A 20436-nucleotide genomic window follows, 5' to 3' on the forward strand; every position below is an offset into this window, starting at 1 on the left:
TTACACATGAAAAGAGTGTGAGGAGGGCGATGTGGGGAACAGAACCAAATCACAGCCAGCTTCCCCTCCCCTACTTTGTTGATATATTATGTATATAACCACTGCAAATACCAGAGATGTTTCTGCAAATATGATGTTCTTTACCTGTACAGAATCAATGAACTGCTCTCATTTATCTCTCGGTGCACCACTGACATTGTCAGTTGTCTATGCAAGTCTACCGCGTGCATCACTTGTGCCTCATTAGGGTCTATTCTCGCACAGGTGATGCTCTAAATAAAGAATTACCGGCAGTTCCAACGCTTAAAGTAGAGCAACGCGCCAAAACAAAAGCTATTCTGAAGAAGCGTGAACGTAAACAAGCCGTATCACTTTCCAATACCGTGCCAGAACGACCGCAATCAACTCTTATCTGTTTACACGGAATTTTTAAACCCCGATACGCATACAAATAACTGTCTCCGCAGCGCACGAACTTTCAATGGAAAGAGAGGTGCCAGTGAGCAAATGTACTGGAAATCTTAACCATGTGTTCACATTCTCAATGGAAGGAAGACCAACGAAATAAACAAGCACTTCGAAATCTTCTGCCTCAATTGCGGAGTTACGATCACTAAGTTCTCCTGTGCCAGTTTCTTCCACACGAGAAAGGAATCCTTTTGTGAAGGTAATTACTCGTGAAAGCCTGCTGGAAATCAGTCAAGAGTGCTACTTGTCTGGTGACTGCTGGGTGTGGAGTCGTGGGGTGCATCTGCCGCAATCACCTACTCGAACTTTTTCGAAGTATTCTGGTCCACCCAGAAAAATCAGCATACCCTAGAATGCCCAGCACACAACGTGCCCATTTACATGTCAATGTAACTGTTTGGGGTGAAATATTGTACGGTATATATGAGCATACCTTGTAGACATCTCCGTAGGTTCCGCTACCGACTCTCTGCACCAAGTCGTATTCATCCTGAGGATTACGCCGCGATATTTCCAGCGAAGACGCAGTGGCCATTCTAACCTAACAACCTGATCATTGTGCATTGAAATTCCCTAATAAATTAATTTCACTGGGGATCACCTCACAGAAAGTACAAAAGCACGCAACATGGCAAAAGAGCGGTGCACTTCCGGTCATGCGCGGTGGATTGCTTTGGATTGGATTGGTTGTTGATGGTGATGACATGGTGGCTGGACCTTGCTATCAATCCGCTGCCAGAGTGTTTCAATTGTTCTCTTGATGTCCTTCGTGTCTTTTTTTGCGCCGTACACCTTTCCCCCTTCAACATATTTATGAGCGACATTTTTTTTGTTCGTACTTGTCGTCCACTCCATCAGCGAAGATGAACCCGTGGCTCTGTACGAAAAAAAAAAAGTGAAATCCACAAAATTTATGAACACAAGCAGGGCAAAGCAGCCCTTCATACATATGTTTCTGATCCCTGCAAGAATTGTACACAAAGTAACTCGTTTCTCAGAGAACCGTACCAGATCTAACATTCAAAGTGAGGAAACATTCTTCTGAAAATTGTCGATGCAGAAAACCATATCCCCCACACAGCAAATAATACTTGGGTGCAATCAGGATTTTTACCCCCAAAAGTGGGCTATAGACAGGGGCGTCGGAAGGAGGGGCAGAGGGGACCATCGCCCCCCGAGTTCTGGCTTCCCCTGTACTTTTGCTCTGAGGGCCCTGCCATGTACCTATCTCGTTTCCGTAAGTCTCATCCGAGACAGGTTCACTTTCAGCTTTGTCACTGAAAGACGAATACCGGTTCAAAAAGTTGAAGACAAAATTCCTCCTACGCGAAGAGCAGCACCACACCATTCAGTAGCCTTGCTTGGAAAGAAAATGCAGATTTGCTCTTCAGCAAACACCACCGCCTTGTTTTGATCAATGCAGGGAAGCATTCGTGGCTAAACAGCTCACATCCTGTGGCGGTTCGCAGTTACATTAGATAGCTCATGCGATTAAGCTGGTTTTACATGAGCCCATGGCCAAACACTTGACAGAGCCATTTTAATACAGCAATGACACCTTTTGCAGACGAAACCATTGCACTTTTGATGAACACAAAAATAAAAAATAAAGAAACATGCCACCACTCGCTTGCTTCTATGAATTTGTCTTATCGCACTTAAAGAAACCATCAACAAGTATTTGAGTTTGTGCTGCACCACTGGCATAGCCAGACCGCCAAGGTTGGGTGGGCTCGATACGAAAGCTCGCCCCTCCCCCTCTGATCCTGGGTGCAACAACACACAATACTTGTGCACACCGCAAAATGCGGTAATTAATTTAGGCTTTCACAATACGATTACGCAGTGATGTCCAATGAGGCGGTGTCACGAGATCGGAAGGATTTTGAAAAGCTCATACTTTGAAAACCATTCAAGAGTGCCATTTAGATGGACGCCATGAACCGCAAGAACTTTCGCGATCGTCACACGGTCCCCCCCCCCCCCCATATTATTTTCTCCTCGGATTTGCGCGATTTGCGTGGGTCCGTCGTGGCAGGTAGGGGGGCTCGAGCCCCCCCTACCTGCCCCCCCGTGGCTACGCCACTGTGTTGCACTAATGTCAATTTCTTTTTCGCCTCGAGGTAATCAAGAAAGCAAGATGGCCTCCCCCATCTGTGTTACAACCATAGGTCGGCGCAATCATGATCGCAATGCCTTATCAAAGCCTGATGATCGCGATCATCAGTGCAATCACGAAGCACTGGCAAGGCTGCCGCGATCATGATCGCGCCGACCTATGGTTACAACCTCAACCTCCAGTCATCGGATTGCTTGGATGAGTCATTTCTAATAACACACACACACATCAATGGCTCCTATTTTTATACTTGCCGCACTTCTCAATCTAGAACCATACACTGTAGTGCTCTCCCCTAGGTGTGGTTAGGCTGGGTCAGGCTAGGGCTCCCTGTGTACGAGAACGTGTCGTGTTGTCCCTCCTCTGTCCCTTTCTCGGGTTCCATTTTTTCACCATGTACAAGCTGGCCTGCACCCTTGCCCTTTTGCCATTAGGGCTCGCCCCCCACTGCCGTGAAGAACTTCCGATACCCCTGGCTATGTGGACTTGCTGAAATTCAGTTTGTGCTATGTTGCACTCTTCGCTAGGCAAGGTGACGAGGTCTGAAGTGAACTGGCTGTCCCGTTGTCTGGACTGTAACTGTGAGGTGCTGTAGGAAGCGTTCTTTCAGCCATAGTTTGTCAAAGTCTGTGGCATTTGGCCAAGGTTCTTCACATGTAGCAAGAACTCCGGCATTAGCTTGTCTCCGACAAGAGTTGTTGTAGAGGGAAGGAAGGAGGCTGTTGCCCTTTCGATGATGGCCACCATCAGGGAGTTTCCGAGGTGGCACGTTCGGGTCACCATTCATGTAGAGGAGCTAGAGCTATTGACGAACTAGAATGTTCTAGAAAGAATTGAAGGTTGGTGGCCACATGCTTCACTGATTACCTCGTCATCATCATGGATGGGTTTCGTCTATGGACTCCAGCAGACAATCATGCCATACCAATATTATCTTGACAGTCTTGCTGGGATGGCAGAAGTTCTTTCGGTGCTAAGGGATTCCCCCACCCCTCCTCCAACTATCTGCTGGAAAAGCCAATTGACACAGCTAGGTGGTTTGCTCCCCCTAGATATGGATTTCCAACTTTCCACTGTGCTACTTGGGATATCACTGCCGCCTGAACTAAAGTCATGCCACATACAATGCAAAAAATGTGAAGATGATGAGAGTTCTGCTTTTAAAACATAATAGGAAAAAAGGGGGGCCTTAAACATGTTTGCTTTCATAATGACATTGTTTTTTTTATTGCCTTTATTTCCTAAAAATAAATAGATTTGATTACCTATATTCCAGGTGTAGGATCTTGCAATGGACATTATTTAAGTGACCGTTGTTCTGGATGACACTCCCATTTGGAACATTACTTGGCGTATCGTGAGCTAGACTTTTTCCAGACACGTTGAGACAAATGTTCGTGCAGTTCTCTCCATGCAAGGACCTATCCAAGCGTCATGCTGCCGCTTACCAGCAGACAGGCTACTTGGTAAAGACAACTGCCCACCAGCACCACAATGTTTGGAAATTTCTCCAGAAAACAACAACAAAGAGCACTCATCGCATGTTCCCTTGTACAGCTTCACACAGCCTCCAAGCTTGCATACTTGATGCCCTCCCCATTCCCTTCAGCTCTGACATTTATGAATAGCGCCTTGTGCAAAATGTATGTTGCACTGAAAAGTTTTTCTTTACCTTAGCCTTATCAAGAGGTGGTTCAGAGTCAACGTTGTACAATTTATTTGGAGATTCAAAACTTTTCCTGCATTCAAGGAATGTTAAAATTCACACCCTGCAGATGCTTTGCTGCCTCTTAAAGTAACAGCACCACAATAAAGTGCAGTATACTTAGGGAGTGACTTTTTTGGGTTAAATGCCTTTCATAGATTCGGGGGATAAAAATCGGGCACTAATTTTAAATCTAATTCGGGGAGAAATTGGGCAATAATTGTGTCATCGGGTGTTTCTCCTCGTCTATTAAGTCCTGTCCTAATATTATTTTTTTTCTTTGGGGTTAGGGGGGGGTGACCTAACAGCGCTAATCCCCGAAGGCTGACCGTGCTGACACACATGGGTGTATTCCTGGGAACGTAAGTGACCTATTCTTACATGTGTTAAACGTGGCGACCTTTGTTCAGCTTTAGTGGAAACATCACTTGAGGATTCCATAGTGACCGGAAATCAGGGAGAAATTGGGTTTAACCCGAATTGGTCGGAGGTCAGTTCGGGGAGGGGGGGAATAACCAGGTGGAATCTGGTTTAACCCGAAAAAGTCACTCCCTAAGTATACAGTATTGCCTCATTAATATGGACACTTTCATCCCCGACCAAAATCGTCCATAAAGCGAGTCGTCCATATTATCGAATACCAAGGGAATAGCAAAAACAATGATGGAGATTTATTGAAAATTTCCTGAATGAGTGCCTGCTTACAGGTATACTTCGTTGCACGTTGCTTTAACCATAGCAAAACGTCGGCAACACGTAGAGCCTGCTACTTATCACCACTGTCCTCAATGAATTGAAAAGCCGTTTGTAAGTCCCGCTTGAGCCATACCAGGTGTGACCATTAGCTTGGCGTCGCTCAAGTCGTCGACATCAGAGCTTGACAACTTGCCACCTCTGTTCCCATAAGCTTCCGAGCTACTGCACCAAGTTCAACTAAATACACAACTCCCTGAACGAGGGGTCAATCGCCTATGGACGTGTTCGGAACACTCGTGACGTCATATTGCATGTTCCTGGCACTTTTTGTCCACAAATAACCCCCTTTCTTCTTATAGTTCTTGTGGACGGCTGCGAAGAAGAGTTCATAGCTCCTTTTGTAAAACGGAACGTCCTACTTTAAAAAGTTCTCTGGTATAATGGAGGAGAGGCATGCCCACCATATCGATATCGTACATAATAACGAGACAAAGCTACGTGGACTACATAATGGTGTGTACCTTGCTGAACCATTCATTGTCCAAAAAGCGGGTTTCCATATTAACGAGACGAAAATGCATTGAAAAAGTTTGGTCCTCACAAAAATCGTCCGTAATTCGACTTGTCCATATTAACGGGGTCCATACTAACGAGGCACGACTGTACTGTATATTACAATAACAACGGATCAAAATAGGAGATTCAAATTTGTTCCCAGCAGATAATACTGCAGTATGTTCAAAACAGACTATGTCTAGAATTGTTTGAGTTCAACCCCTACTTGATTCATACTCGCTTCAAACCAAAAGTCCATTATGTATGCACACAGCTGCTGAAACAAATGCACACTTCAGTATCACAAGTTAGAGCTAAGAATAACAATAATCATAAGTCGAAAAGAAAGAAAAGTTTCAACATAAGTATCCAAAAGTATTCGTATAGGCTGCATAGTAAAAAAAAAAAAATGCACTGCTGCATTTATCAGTCAAATACAGCATAACTCTTGCATTGAAGATGTACCAAAACCAAGAAAAGTTACATCCTGTTAAAGCATTCAGTTTACACAAAAATGGCTCATGGACGGTTACATATTTTTTCTCAGAATACCTCCTCAGTGTCATTTGGGCTTTTCAGTCGGCAGGTAGCCCATTCCAATGACGTGTCCAACGTACTCATCCATGGTCAGAACTTTGATCATAATTTCAGCCAGATCTTGCTTTGTGATGACCCTTCCTACCGGTGCCTCACTGCGCAGAACGTAGTTTCCTCGTGCTGGTTCATCTGCAAGGCAGTAACAATTAACTAACGATTCTGATGAGCAGTAAATGGCAAAGAATTAGGAACAGACCCAGGAAAAACATGGTAGGGAACGCAGGAGGACATTGACATGGACGAACATGTTTCTCACAGGTCCTCACCAAGACACTCTCTAAGCCAATCAATTAAGTCTGTTTACTTATTCCATGGAGAGGGCATTATAAATGCATATGCTCTCCCTGCAGGCCCAGGAAGTCGTCAGGGGTGCGTGCGCCACACTACTAGGAGTGGAGTGACACATGTGTTTAGTTTTTACCAGTTTCCTATACATTTTGAAACACTTCTAAGACAGCCCTGCCATGTCCCCATCTTCCTCCTTTAGCAGTCACTAATGGACTCATAGCTGCAAAGCAGAAAAACCAGGGTGTTCTGGCAACTACAATGCAGCCACCTGATGAATGTGAGAGAGATCACATTTTTCAGAAAGAGAGAAACCTGCTGATGATGGGATATACGATGACTATTTCCTCATGTCGTCTCAGCGTTGAACCTCAGCCAAATTATGTGATGATCAGACCTCAACTAGAAGGGTATGGGCTTGATGCTTAAAGAAGTGGTGGCCAGTGCAGAGCCCTCAGGAGAAGAGTGTGAAATGTCAAGAGAGACAAAGAAAATTTGGATAAATACTCTACTCAGAAAAACTTTGAATGACAGCTTCCAAGAAGGTGTAAACTGTTCAATGTGGAATGCGGAAAATAGTTAAAAAGTGTTGAAGCTATAAAACGGTAAAATCATGTCATATCGTGTAAAAGAATAGATTTTGGGTTGGAAAAAAATAAAAAGCAAAAAGAAGAACATGTGGGATGGCGAGAAGCAGAGTCAAGTGCAAAGTATTCAGTGTTCCCCTGAGCCCGTATAAGTTCCCGTGTTTGGCGAGTTCCATTCTCTGGGTTTTCCAGGTCATACCGAAAAGTGACGATGATGCAAATTGGGAGGAGAGGCAAGAACAGGACTTTACCGGGTTCCATCGTAAAACACAAGGCTCCAAGAACAGACCTACCTGCTATGTGAGGCGGAAATGCGGCAATCCACTCTGTCTGAGAGGCCTTGATCACTTCATACATGCGCTCATGGTCTTCAGTGATATCTTTATACTGAGCGGGGACCTTGGACCGTTCCCAAAAGAGGAAAGCTATAATACATGAGGTAAGTGTGGCAATTCTTTCACATAGGCACATGTTATAATAGTATTGCATGCAAAGTGCAAATGTTCATGAAGCAAAGATGGTTACTGACATGATATGATACAAGAGATTCGTTTGACGCCATGCTTCTCCATGGCTGCCACAATGTTCTTTAGTCCTTCTGACAACATTGTAGTTGGTGCTGAAACAGAGTGATTAAGGATATATCAACTTTCACCACCTTTAATTTCTGGTGCCACTTATCAACATGTGTCTCATCTACTGATAACAGTTATGGGGCTCACAGTTTCATGCATACTGTTGGAATGGCTGCAGGCATAAAATAGAGCTGCGCAAATAGCAAAATTTCCATTGCAAACAGTTTACGAATATTCCACTTACGTACTGTGAATCAGACCCGAATAATTTCTTCAGATGGTGAAACGAATTCAAATAATCAGAAAAGTCCCAATTTGAATAATTTCGAATACCTCAAGATGAAATATTTTATGATGTTGTGCTCATTAGATGATGTTCTGCTCCAAATATGTGAGCCTTTTCGACCTGCATAACATATCGTGACAGAAGGGTCCCTCTGTGTTGTGTATGGTAGACTGCATTAGTGGGATGAACTGCATTGAGAGTTAGTCAACACGTTCCATGCAGCCCGCTTTGTGTGTATCTCCTCATTTCTATGTTACATTGTGAATGTCCTGTACTTTTTTTTAGAAACTGCACATATTTCCATCTGTTACTGAACATAACTCTGCAAGTTGGGAGTACACTTAGTGGAACCTGCTATGCCTAGAGTATAGTGTTGACCATGAGCTCACAAAATTTGTAGACTTTAACGACAGAATATAGTAAACAGTGTAAAGTGGACTTCACCTAACGCTCGTGAGTTATGAGGTGAAGCCGACTTGCAGGATGACGCCGCGCAAAAAAAACAATGGCAGTAACGTGAAGCGGGCTTCACCTAACTTTTGTATGTAGTGAGGCGAAGCGCACTTGATAACCCGCTTCGTCACTATTCGAAATATCCAAAATGTTCGCAAAATATTCGAAAATTTCGAATACTGAAGATAGGTTGGGAATACCATTCGAATAGCATCAGATATTAGCTTCATATTCGAAATTTCGAATATTTGCGGTGCACCATATGCAGGTATGCATGATACCTTTGGTGTCTACATGCTCTTTGTACAGTGTGCAAACTTTTATATTTCATCGTTCTACTCTTATGGTGTGAGTGGTGAGTCAACGTGTTCCACTAATATTGAACGACTTCATGGTCACTGGGCCTAACGCTACCTATGTCTCAATTACATATAGCAAGTAATAATAACAAAAATAAGAATAATAATGATACTTCTATATGTACTTGTGACATAGGTGGGGTTGACATACAGAAGTCTGTGCAAGCCACCTGTCTTGGAGCTTGGCTGCTACCATGCCCATTCTCACGTGCCTGCAAGTGAGGACTTCATCCGGTGCAACCCAATGCTGCCTCTACAACTTATGATACAGAGATACTAGCACTGATGTGCATTGCAAAAATATTTCATTTTCTTTTATGCAAAGTCATTTAAATGTCAGTATCCTGTCTGTTGGCTTGAGCACTGCATTCTTGTCACCCATCCCTAAACTATGGTTGGACACAGTTGTCAGTCGTATACAAGAGCAGTAGAACCTCTTCATAGTGAAGCTGGTCGGACAGCTAAAAAAAAACTTCACTTTTACTCCATTACATCCATATCTTGACTATATAGAGGTTCAACTGTACTGCACAATTCAATACATAGTATATGGAGACTCTGCTTGTTCTCTGGGGGAAGAAAAATGGTGCAGAATGTGAAACTGTGTGCGATAACATGCAAAATCAATTATGTAACAACCATAAAAATTGTGCCATAGCATGCAGATCATGTTGCATGACACTCTGCACAATTGCACATACAGAGTGTTTATTTTTATCCTTTACAGAATATTTATTAAAAACATACGAGAGCAGCACGGATGTCGTTTTTGCAATCCAGTTATATGGCCAGGCAGACATCCTCTTGAAGAAATTATGCAACCACAACATGACTAGTTACCTAAAATTAATTAACTCTTTAATTATGGGATTTCGGGCAAAAGCGAGATACTATCCTCGTTGAAAGCCATTCCATGTCTAACAAATCCTGAAACACGCACATGCATTAAAAGATACATCCCCGAATTTTGATATGCAAATGAGCCAAAACCGCAGCAACCAGGAACACAGGGAGCACAGCGCTCATTTCAAGTCAGAGGGCCATGTGATCTGGAGCGATGGAGATAATTAGAGTAGGTGCCTACCTGCAGGCCAGATAAACCGCTTTCCGGCCAGATGAGCCTCCGTCCGCGTAGATTATGCGCTCTTGAGGCGTGCTTTTTCAGTTTCGCCTCATTTGCACACTGAAATTCAACTACGGTTATTTCACGGCACACTCTTTTCTTGATTTTTAAAAGATAGAATAGCCATTCTATCTTTTAAACATCAAGAAAAGAGTGTCAACGAGGATTGTCTCCCGTTCTGCTACCTCACTTTTGCCCAAAATTCCCCAATTAAAGAGTTAATACATTTTAGGTAATTACTCATCTTGCAGTTTAGAGCACTGCACGGGCTCGAGCTTACACGAAAACCCGTGCCCGGACCGTGGGAAGGGTTGTGTAAAGCTTTCTTTTTACGGACATGGGCTACACTCGGGTTTGACCATTATGGGCCCAGGTCGGGCCCGTACATTGCCGGGTCTAGGTGGGTTTCGAGCCTATGTTACCCCTCTGTTAGATATCCACGGTCATATTTTACAGCCCGATACACTGGGCCAGGCTGGGACGGGTAAATTTCTCAGGCTTGGGATCCTTCGGGCACCGGCTGGGCACGGGCTAGGTATACAGTCGTCGGGCCGGGACCGGGCGGGTAAATCGGGCCGGGCCTAAAACTGTGGCCCGTGCAGTTTTGCTCTATTGGAGTTACATACTCTCTTCCAGGGGATGTCCGCCTGGCCGTAAAACCCAGTTGCAAAAATGCCATCTGTGCTGGTCTCACAGCTTTTTTGTTTTTAAATTCTGTAAAGGATAAAAATAAACGCCCTGCATTGTATCTGCATCCCATTCCAGTTGCATGCACAAAATTGAAAGCGCTGAACTTTTTAAAGGAGCAATGCCTTTCCCAGCTTCTCCTATCCAATTCACATTTCATTTTCAGACAACCATTCTAGCAAACCTACTGAGACAAGCACTCAGAGCTCACAGAGATCGTTCCTTGTTCCCAGAGCCACAATGACCGCATCTTGGCCTTTTACGGTAGTCTCAACCACGTCTGCATTTAGTACGTCACCCTGCACTATCCTGCACACCTTAACTCCGGGAGGAAGCTTGGATGGATCCCTCACAAGCACTGTCACCTCATAACCTGCAAAGACCAGTAGCCAAATCCACAACTGTAGCTTTGTGCACATAAATGCATACGACAGAGTACTTATCAAAGGCGAAAACTGTGTGGTCACTAAGGAGGTTCATACAATGAGACAGGAGGGAAGCCAAAAGATGACACCATGTGGTATTTGTCCTAATGTCCAAGTGTTCCATGAGGAGTTTTCGAAAGTATGTTGTGAGCTTTCCTTCCCCCGAGGTTTTTTGTTGTAACACTTACAATGGGCTAATCTAGATGGAATTTTATGAAGAACACAGGTAAAAAAGTTATAAGGAAGCAACCAAACTGGCAGAGATAGACTTGAGTCTTATAATTAAGGTTTCATTTTTGGCAATTATAATTCTTGAGACCTCCCAAAACGCGGCAGAAATGAGTGCCAAACCAAATTGCAGTAATGCAAGTTTGAATTGGCGTATAACATCATGAGAAAGCAAGATAACTTCTCTTTGTCACGTATAGTCGCCCTATCTCGTAATACCTCGAAAAATATAATTGCCGAAAACAAGGAACCCAGTTGTCTCCCAATGTGTGTGCCTCAAATCAATCTCTTTCTGTCTGAAGATCAAACACTTGTTAACCTGTAAAGCTTCCTTACGGAGTTAATAAAAAGAGTGTTATTTCTTTAAAGTTGTAGCATTAATTCTCCCATAAATTCCCATAGAAACAACGAAAGAAACTCTTTATTGATATCTACAATTCATTCTCCTTTATACATAGGATCTCGCTTTTCTCTGAATGCTTTCAGTGCTTCGACTCTATCTGCTGTTGGCAACACCTGAGCGTAGCACGCTTCCTCAAATGCAAGTCCGCTGGCCAAAGGCAGCTCGCATCCTCTTTCCAACGCTGTCTTTGCCAACCTAAGTGCCAAAGGTCCAGCCTGCTTTGCCATCCTTCCAGCAAGGTTTAACGCCGCATGGAACGCAGCATCGCCCTTTTCGTTTTGATCAACAACTTCGTTAACTAAACCCCAGTCGTAGGCTTGGTTGCCGTCCAGTACACGTGCAGTTAAAATCATTTCCTTTGCACGTCCCAACCCGACAACTCGTGCCAGACGCTGCGTGCCACCGGCTCCAGGGATTATCGCTAGCTTAGTTTCCACAAGCCCCATCTTGGCCGAGGATGACGCGATACGGAGGTCACAGGCGAGGGCAAATTCTAGTCCGCCTCCGAGGGCAGCTCCGTCTAGGGCTGCAATTGTTGGTACAGGAATGGATGCAAGCGCGGTAGCAGCATCACGAAGTCTCTTCACAAAGGGTCCCACATCACGTTCGCTCATCGTGGCACGTTCTTTGAGGTCTGCTCCAGCACAGAAGACTCCAGGAACGAGGCTTCGAAGTAGGAGGACTCGCAAGGAGGTGTCCCGCTGTAGAGTCTGCAAGGTCAAAAGCCACATCTGAAGGGCTGTGCTTCGTGCAAGTTGAATTGTTAAAGTCAAGCAATGCAGAATCTTCCAGGTCAAATGATAGTCCCTTATATGTAGGTGTAAATGAGGCTGCAAGTAGTTGGGAGATTGCATGGTGTTGCTGGCTGTAGTTTATGCGTGACATGTTTTCATAATGCCATCGTGGGCAATTTAATGTTTCGATATCTTGTGTGTTTCGTGTTTAGTTCCCCTTGCCACGGGTTTTTTTATTATCTTCTCATGCCAGCACACCCCTGCACTCATGTTTTGTTTGTACGTTATTTTGCATAAGACCTATTTTGAGTATCTCAGATCTGTGTATTACAAACTGGTGGGAAATGAAAATCGACGTACGAACCTGTACTACGTCCTCGGTGGCCTCCAAGAGCGAGCGGCTTATAGCATTTCGTGCAGCCGGTCGGTTGAGTGCCAACACAGCTACTCCTTCGTTCTTCCCAGAAAGTCTTTCGAGCAAAACTTCCGATGAGCTCGACGACGTTTGAGTGGCGAACCTTCGCAAACTGAACGCTTTCGCGTTTAGGTTTCTTACAAGCTGCCACCTCATTCCGTAGAACTTCGTTTATTAAGGTGATCACAGCTTATGTAGATGCGATGTAATCCTATGCGAGTAGGTGCTAGGTGGACGCACAAGGCACAAGCGCGAGTACAGCGACGTCGTACGGCGAAATGCGGAGTGTTCAAAGCGACCAAAGCCGACACCGGCAACAGGCTACACTGCAATACAAAAATACACGTACCGTGCTCCACCGCGGACGCTAATATCGCTTGCCCTGTGTTCCCTGTGGCACCAAATAACGCTATCTTCTTAACAGAAGTCATGGCCATTTACAAATGAACACCCTGAAATGAAAGTACCGCGAATGAAAGTCACCGCTACGCAGGCTGTGCACGAGAAGGCTGCAATGGAAAGGAGGCGGGAATCTTGCATCTGCGCGAGATGGCGCTACGTGACCTGTCACATATAGTTTCCCGTACGTTTCAAACCGAGTGACACTGTCCGTTGATGCGTGGAATTCTACGGATCAAGTCATTCTTGGCAATCTGCTTGCAGTAAATAACAAAATTAAGTGAGTTGTGAAAGACCACAAAGAACTTCACATCAGACAACACAGGGCTATTTAGTTTCGCTTTCGCTTCAGTGCGCCGCCATAGGCTTCCTCGTCTTTCTTGCTGAAAATGTGGGGGCAAGAGTGAGGTCTATTAGACCTCTCCCTGTTTGTAAACAAATGACATCATAGTGTTCGACAGCGCCACCAATTTGGTCGAGTTGAACTACGCTCCAAGCTTGGGGGCGAACAGGTCGCTCCCGAAAGCCACGTTCTTGAAGGGATTATAATGGTCCCTGAAAGGGACGCGACCTTCGGTCCTACTTTTCTTTCTATAGGAGGCAGCGAACAAGTGCCCATTCGTGGAACCCAGCCCTCCCCTTCCGATCTGTCTCGGTTTCGGTATGCCTATACCAACGTCATGATGGTGTTTCTCGGGTAGAGGTCTACTATATTATCTCTATGGGTCTAATGGCCTCTCCCTGTTCATAAACAAATGACGTCAAATAGTACAACAGCGCCGCCAACTTGGTAGACTGGAACTACTATAGCAAAAATCAATGTCACAAGAAGGCCATGTTTAAATATAGTTTTTCATATGGTAAGGTTTTTATGAAATTCCTTGCATATTATTGGAAGGGAGTTGCCTCAGGACAGAAGCCGCCAATATTTCGAACAGAGACTGCTCTTCTTCCGGAACAGAGACTGTTCTGAAGAACAGTCTCTGTTCGAAATATCGACGGCTTCTGTCCTGAGGCAACTCCCTTCCTACATCTCTACCGGTTCGCTGGATTTCTACCCATCTACTTGCATATTATTAGTTGTATGGCCTTGTTCTTGTTGTGCTCCATTCTACCAGTAAACCTATCTTTTCGGTGGACTTTTCTGAGGATGGCTACTGCGCTTGTCTATCTTCAGGAGCCTGAAAGAGTTTCTCTCGGAGTGCACGTGGTGTCGGAGTGAATACAAAAGTACGCGCGAACAAAGTCGTAATACCAAACCACATTCCGCACAGGATTTCGACGTTGACTTTCGAGACGATGCAACCAACCCTTGGGTGGAGACTTTTTTTCTTTCCTCGGTGGACCGGGAACACGAATCAAGACACCAAAGGGACTCAATCGTGACCTCATTTGTGTGTACCTCTAATACAAAGACGCGACATGCCGACTGCGCGCAACATGCATACGATTTCATGTCAACAAGCATGGCGGCCACCGCCTGGGCATACGCAGACACGCACACAGAAATGGTCAATTACAAAATGATCAAAATATTACTTCTTTTCCTTTTATATTTCGCAAGCACCATATGGTGCTTGCGAAATATAAAAGGAAAAGATTATAAAAGGATGAAGACAGATTTTTTTAGGTGAACTGGAGGGAAAGGCGCATATGCGCCTTTCCCTCCAGTTCACCTAAAAAAATCTGTCTTCATCAACCTAAATATTTTATTACGACATTTCATATAAAATCCTATTTGTCCTGCTGCATGCTGTCCCGACTATACAAGTAAAAGTAAAATCAGGGAACTGTCATTCAAAACAGTAATAACCATAAACCATACTTAATCGCAATTTCGGTGAATGAATGCACTCGCACAACAGTCGAGAGGTACGGTTCATCTCCCCACGGCCTTCGAAGAGCTGCCTTTCCACTGAGCGTCTGCTTCAGTCTCTGTGCAGTCGTCATCAGCACGACCAACCAGAGAGCAATGCAAACTCCGCTAACCACCGTGGACGGGAAGAGTATGTTAAAATAATCGTGCACTGCTGGGCCGCAGCCATCTTCGTAGTACTCCAAGCATCCTCTGTCGCTGTGCTCAACCAGACAACAGGACCGTGGCACTTTCGCTCTGGCATGTCTTCCACCTTCTCCGTGTGTCTTATTGGTCGCCAATTTCGTAGCAACTGCGCTTTTCTATCTTCAGGAGCCTGAAAGGCACGATTTTCTCTCGGAGTAGTATGCTGCCCAGGGCTTGACTCCCCTCAGGAAAATATACTAGATCTGCCCTTGATTCCAATCACAGATGTGATCACAGATTACATATCACAGATAGTGACGCATAATATAAAATTTAATTGTAAGCTCAATGGACCATTTCCATGTACGCGTCGCTCCTCGCGGCGAGAGACGACATGATGAGAAGACGACGAAGCAATGATGACAAATTAGCCCCATGAGGGCGTAGCCGGTATTTTTCGAGAATATAACATTTGTTTTGAATGGTATAGCCTGTTCCTGTGGAAGCACACAACACGTGATACACCCCAACTATCATGCTGACGCTCGTACCACTTCCGCTTGCTGTACTTCTTTTGGTCTTGCTTTTCCTGTGGGAAGCCGAAGAATCGAACGCCTGCATTGCCATGAATGCTTCGGCAGTCGACGACGCAACACATTACAGGATTGCGAACAAAAGCTTCGTCACCGGCCTACACTGTACACAAGCAGCCATTATGCTTTCATGCCAACAAACATGGCGGCCGCCGCCTGGGCATACGCAGACAGGCACACACAAAATGGTCAATTACAAAATGATCAAAATATTACTTCTTTTCCTTTTATATTTCGCAAGCACCATGCGCCTTTCCCTCCAGTTCACCTAAAAAAAATCTGTCTTCATCAACCTAAATATTTTATTACGACATTTCATATAAAATCCTATTTGTCCTGCCGCATGCTGTCCCGACTATACAAGTAAAAGTAAAATCAGGGAACTGCCATTCAAAACAGTAATAACAATAAACCATACTTAATCGCAATTTCGGTGTATGAATGCACTCGCACAACAGTCGAGAGGTACGGTTCATCTCCCCACGGCCTTCGAAGAAGCTGTCTTTCCACTGAGCGTCTGCTTCAGTCTCTGTGCAGTCGTCATCAACACGACCAACCAGAGAGCAATGCAAACTCCGCTAACCACCGTGGACGGGAAGAGTATGTTAAAATAATCGTGCACTGCTGGGCCGCAGCCATCTTCGTAGTACTCCAAGCATCCTCCGTCGCTGTGCTCAACCAGACAACAGGACCGTGGCACTTTCGCTCTGGCGTGTCTTTCACCTTCTCCGTGTGTCTTATTCGTCGCCAATTTCGTGGCAGCTGTCCAATCAGTAAACCTGTTCAGACCGCAACAGCTAAAGTCCTTGTGGAGGTTATCGAGTGGCTCCCTGGACGTATCATCCACAAAGTACTGGTACATCGTGTACCGCAAATCTTGGTCTGAGGTCTTCCTCATGTCTTTTATGTGGTGTACGACGATAGTAGCGTTGATTACCAAGCTTACAAGCATAACGAGAGCCATTGCGGTGTAGACATCGCAACCTTTTACGGCTTTGTCTCCAGGATGCTTCTTGCGAAGTTTATGTGAGATGCAGATGCCAAAGAGTGACACAAATATCAGTGTTAAACCCGTCAGAATGAAGAAAATTATCACTAGAGCTGGGTGGTGGCTTCGGAATATGGTGGTGATGTGGCGCTGCCAGTTTAGTCCGATAAAAGAACCGATGATTACGATGATAAAGGCTTGGATGGCCAAAAGAGCGTTGCCCCACATCAAACCGTTTGCAAGAAGTACGCGCATGGCTTCCGAAACGGTGGTGATGAACTGTCAACAGCGGCAAGACGTACCGCCAGTGCACGATGTGCGGGTGGACATTTTCTCCTTGACCTGATAGCAAGAATGGTACACGATTAACAGGCCCAGCACTCTTGCTGTCAAGATAGTAACAAGCGACAGTTCCCTACGCTTTTATCAGGTTATATATATTACAGTTATGCAACGAAACATTGGTGTAAAACGTACCAGGAGTTGGTCCCGCCGAAGACCGGCCGCTTGCGAAGGGATGACGATGCCTTCTGAACGTGCAACGGCCCCTCGTGCCGTCACTTCGTTCTCTATTCAAAAAAGGTAGCTGAAGATGGCCGGTGCTTTAGTACGCGTCGGATAAAACGCGCAGTCCTTGTAACGCTTGTGTTATGGTGAGCTCACCATACTTGTGTGGCCCGTTTCAGAGTTCATCTGATAGGTCAACATCTCTACGCATAGTGTGGAACAGTCCACTGGTCTGTGTGTTGTTTAGTTCACGCACAATATACTAACATTGCGATCAGCATTATAGCGATCATTTTGACGTCCTGCACCAACTGAGTGCAGGACGCAGGAGTGCAGGAGTACAACTGAAAACAGTGTATGCAACTGCCTCATTCTTTTGAGTGTATTTATGTGGCAGCAGTTATTTACATACGGGTACGTACTAGGTCAAGTGTGTCTAAGGTTCGATCCCGGTCGAGGACGGTGTGGGGGAGGTACACGTTGCTTCCAGCACCGTGTGTCGGATATTTCCGGCGCACGTCAAAAGAACCTCTGGTGGTCGAAATTATCCGCAGTCCAAAAAAAAAAAAAAAAAAAACGCATCGATGCACACAAACCCTTCTTTGCAGGAGATCTCATCTCTCATCTGCATCGTGAGATCTCCTGCAAAGAAGGGTTTGTTTGCATCGATGCGTTTTTCAAAGTAAATAACAGTCCAATCCGGTTGTTCCAATACGATCCAGTGTACCGTTCACGCCTGTTTATAGCAATTTCTAACATCAATGATCCAGCCATACACAGGAACTTATGTTTCCTCGTATTATCACTCTGTCTCTATGTGTGCTCATCCACTCCTCACCACTTTCCCTTTCCCGCGATCCTTTCCCTTTCTCTCTATTCCACCTCCTATCCCTCAGCCGGTATTTTCCACAACGAAAGGTGGCAACACTGGTGGTTGTGTCGAGCCAGATAGAACCACCAATAGCTTTGCACAACCACTGACCTTGTCCCCTCCGAACACAAGACCTAATGAATAACAATGATGATAATAGTAATGAATAACTTGGTAAACGACTGGTGGCTGTGGAGTTGGGTCTGTGCTCCAGATTTATTCAAGCTGCCAGTGGAATGTTGAATGAGAACTCCCGCAAAAGCCCCTGTGAAAGGTCTTGGGCCACAAATACCGGCAAAAGGCTGCCGGTGGTACTTTCTTACCGGCAACCTGCAGAGCGAGCAAATAACCGGCAGTGCCGGTATAATACCGGCCTGATGGTAACCCTAAGTGCGACCCAAGGGATAAAGAACAAAGGAGGAAGGTACCGATCGCGCGTGCTTGTATATGTAGAAGAACCTGGGTAACCTATTGTAACCTGGGTTCCAGGCCATTGTGGGCTCCCGCTCAACGAGGCCGCTGACACCCTGGCGAAGATGGCCCTGTCCGGCCCCGTGCTTCCCATCCTCCCGCCGGTTGCTGCCGTTGTCCGTGCCCGTTACAAACGCTATCTATCCCTTGCTCGGCCTCCTCCCCGCCTCGGCTACGAACACCTCTCTTTTGCTTGGAACCCGCGCTATTGCCGCTCTCGACGTGCAGAAGTCTGTCTGACGCGTCTTCGGTGTCTTGCCCTCCCGCTTAACTTTTACTTCCATCGCAGTGGGGTGCAACCTTCCCCAGGGTGTCCTGAATGCGGTCACGACGAAACCCTCCAACATTTTGTTCTCGACTGTAGTACCTACCGCCGCCTTCGCCTACAGTCCCTCACCCTTCCACTGCTAAGGTTTAGCGTGCCTCTCTCATTATGCGCATTACTCTCGTTCGGTGCGTCCCATACCGGAAAATGGAATCCCGTCATCGCAGATAATCTCATCTCATTCGTTGCCGGCTCCAACCGGTTCTAGCCCTTAGTGTCACTGTCACACTCATATCATACTGAATTAGCCCTGGCCAATCTCCCTTGCGGATCGCGGCCATCTTCCTGGGGAGAAGAAGAAGAAGAAGAAGTGCACCGAAGATGAACCATGCGTCTGCTCCTCGCTAACGGTTTGATGTGGGGCAACGCTGTCCTTGCTGGTCAGGCACTTATCATCACTATCGTTGGTACGGCAATGGGACTTAGTTGGCGGCGTCACCTCAACACCATATTCCGAAGCCAGCACCTCAATTTAGTGATTGCCTTTTTCCTCTTCACCGGCTTCACCATGATAGTGGTCGCCGTTTTCGGCATCTACATATCGCGCAAACTCTGTAAGGCGGATCAGGATCATCGTGCCATACACGGATCCAGTATCTACAATGCCTTGTCATCGATCGTGCTAGTGAGCATACTTGTCAGCGCTGCCTTGACGACGTATCACGTCAAAGGAGCCAGGAAAGTAGCAGAACAGGACTTGCGATACACGATGTATCAATATTTCGTAGATGACGCGGCTAGGCCTCCACTAGATCATCTTCATGCAAACTTCAAGTGCTGCGGAGTGAACAATTTTACTGACTGGACATTGGCGACGCAATCGACAAATTTGAAGAAGGATTTAAGCGGAGAGGTTCCTACGAAACCGTTCGTTCCAAGTTCGTGCTGCGTAGTTCCTCGACAAGATGGAACCTGCTTCAAGTATTACGAAAATGGATGTGGACCAGCGGTACAGGAGTATCTGGACATGCTAGTGCCGACCATAATTTTCACTGTCGTCTGCATTGTGGTGTGGCTGTTTCTGCTTTCGGCCACCTCACGCAAGCTGCAGGAAGCTGTCACGAAAAAAACGCTGTGAAGACACATCGCAACGATGCATACCGGTCTCGTTGATCGTTAGATAATCACTGATTAGCGCTAATCAGTTATTAAACCTTATTAAATGCCTGCCTTTATTTTGTCCATGCCCTTATGACACTTCTTTCGCTGCTCTCCGTATGGGAGCCCGATCTCTCCCTCCTGTTTTGTTATTATAGCTAAAATTAGCTGCGGGGCAGAATCGTCCAACGTTTTACTCATCTATACGCGACGTCTTGTAGATGGAGACTGGGCAAAAATTGCACGCCAGAGCTGTCAACAAAATCTTGGTAAAAAGCAAACAGGAATCTGAAGTATTCTCCATTCTGGCTTTTGTTGATTTGTGCCCTACAGTCTCTATACTCAGACGCAACAACACTGCACATACCGGTGAACTACTCGATAGATTATCGAAAATGAGTAATTATAATTGCACCGTTGTGTTTTGTACGTGCACGGCTAAGGGATGAAAAAGTGAATTATCGAAGTGGTTATGCGTAACC

The 20436-nt window shown here is 45.5% G+C and overlaps 4 protein-coding genes and 1 long non-coding RNA gene across 11 annotated transcripts in view; 1 reads left to right on the top strand and 4 right to left on the bottom strand.

Annotated features, from left to right (window-relative positions):
* The window catches only part of LOC135396787 (mitogen-activated protein kinase kinase kinase kinase 5-like), a 40394-nt gene extending 39266 nt beyond the window's left edge, over positions 1–1128 (bottom strand). For all 6 annotated transcript variants that reach the window (XM_064627952.1, XM_064627951.1, XM_064627956.1 and 3 more), the window contains exon 1: positions 902–1128. In XM_064627952.1, the coding sequence (XP_064484022.1) occupies positions 902–1003 (102 nt within the window). In that variant the 5' untranslated portion in view covers positions 1004–1128. The remainder of the gene's footprint in view (positions 1–901) is intronic.
* Positions 1129–4287: 3159 nt separating this feature from the next.
* Positions 4288–13231, bottom strand: LOC135396790 (flavin reductase (NADPH)-like). 2 transcript variants are annotated; one of them, XM_064627960.1, is made up of 6 exons: positions 13050–13231; positions 10707–10868; positions 7542–7631; positions 7306–7437; positions 6096–6269; positions 4288–5360 (listed from the first exon to the last, which is right to left on the bottom strand). In XM_064627960.1, exons 1-5 carry the CDS (start codon positions 13135–13137, stop codon positions 6106–6108), a joined length of 636 nt encoding a protein of 211 aa, XP_064484030.1. In that variant the 5' UTR covers positions 13138–13231; the 3' UTR covers positions 4288–5360; positions 6096–6105. The 2 variants fall into 2 exon arrangements, with proteins under 2 accessions (XP_064484030.1, XP_064484029.1); XM_064627959.1 differs by lacking the exon at positions 4288–5360 and having other exon boundaries at positions 6019–6269.
* LOC135396789 (methylglutaconyl-CoA hydratase, mitochondrial-like) lies at positions 11550–13016 on the bottom strand. Its single transcript, XM_064627958.1, has 2 exons — positions 12650–13016; positions 11550–12261 (listed from the first exon to the last, which is right to left on the bottom strand). The coding sequence occupies exons 1-2, from the start codon at positions 12854–12856 to the stop codon at positions 11587–11589; spliced, it is 882 nt and encodes a 293-aa protein (XP_064484028.1). The 5' UTR covers positions 12857–13016; the 3' UTR covers positions 11550–11586.
* A 2747-nt stretch (positions 13232–15978) lies between the features above and the next one.
* Positions 15979–17257, bottom strand: LOC135398099 (uncharacterized). Its single transcript, XR_010423998.1, has 2 exons — positions 17160–17257; positions 15979–17024 (listed from the first exon to the last, which is right to left on the bottom strand). It is a non-coding gene; the product is annotated as an uncharacterized LOC135398099 (long non-coding RNA).
* A 1927-nt stretch (positions 17258–19184) lies between these two features.
* LOC135398659 (tetraspanin-9-like) lies at positions 19185–19934 on the top strand. The gene has a single exon (XM_064630044.1). It carries the CDS (start codon positions 19185–19187, stop codon positions 19932–19934), a length of 750 nt encoding a protein of 249 aa, XP_064486114.1.
* The last annotated feature ends 502 nt before the right edge of the window (positions 19935–20436 follow it).

Source organism: Ornithodoros turicata, chromosome 6, assembly GCF_037126465.1.
Source record: "Ornithodoros turicata isolate Travis chromosome 6, ASM3712646v1, whole genome shotgun sequence".
In the NCBI taxonomy this organism is placed as follows: Eukaryota; Metazoa; Arthropoda; class Arachnida; order Ixodida; family Argasidae; genus Ornithodoros; species Ornithodoros turicata.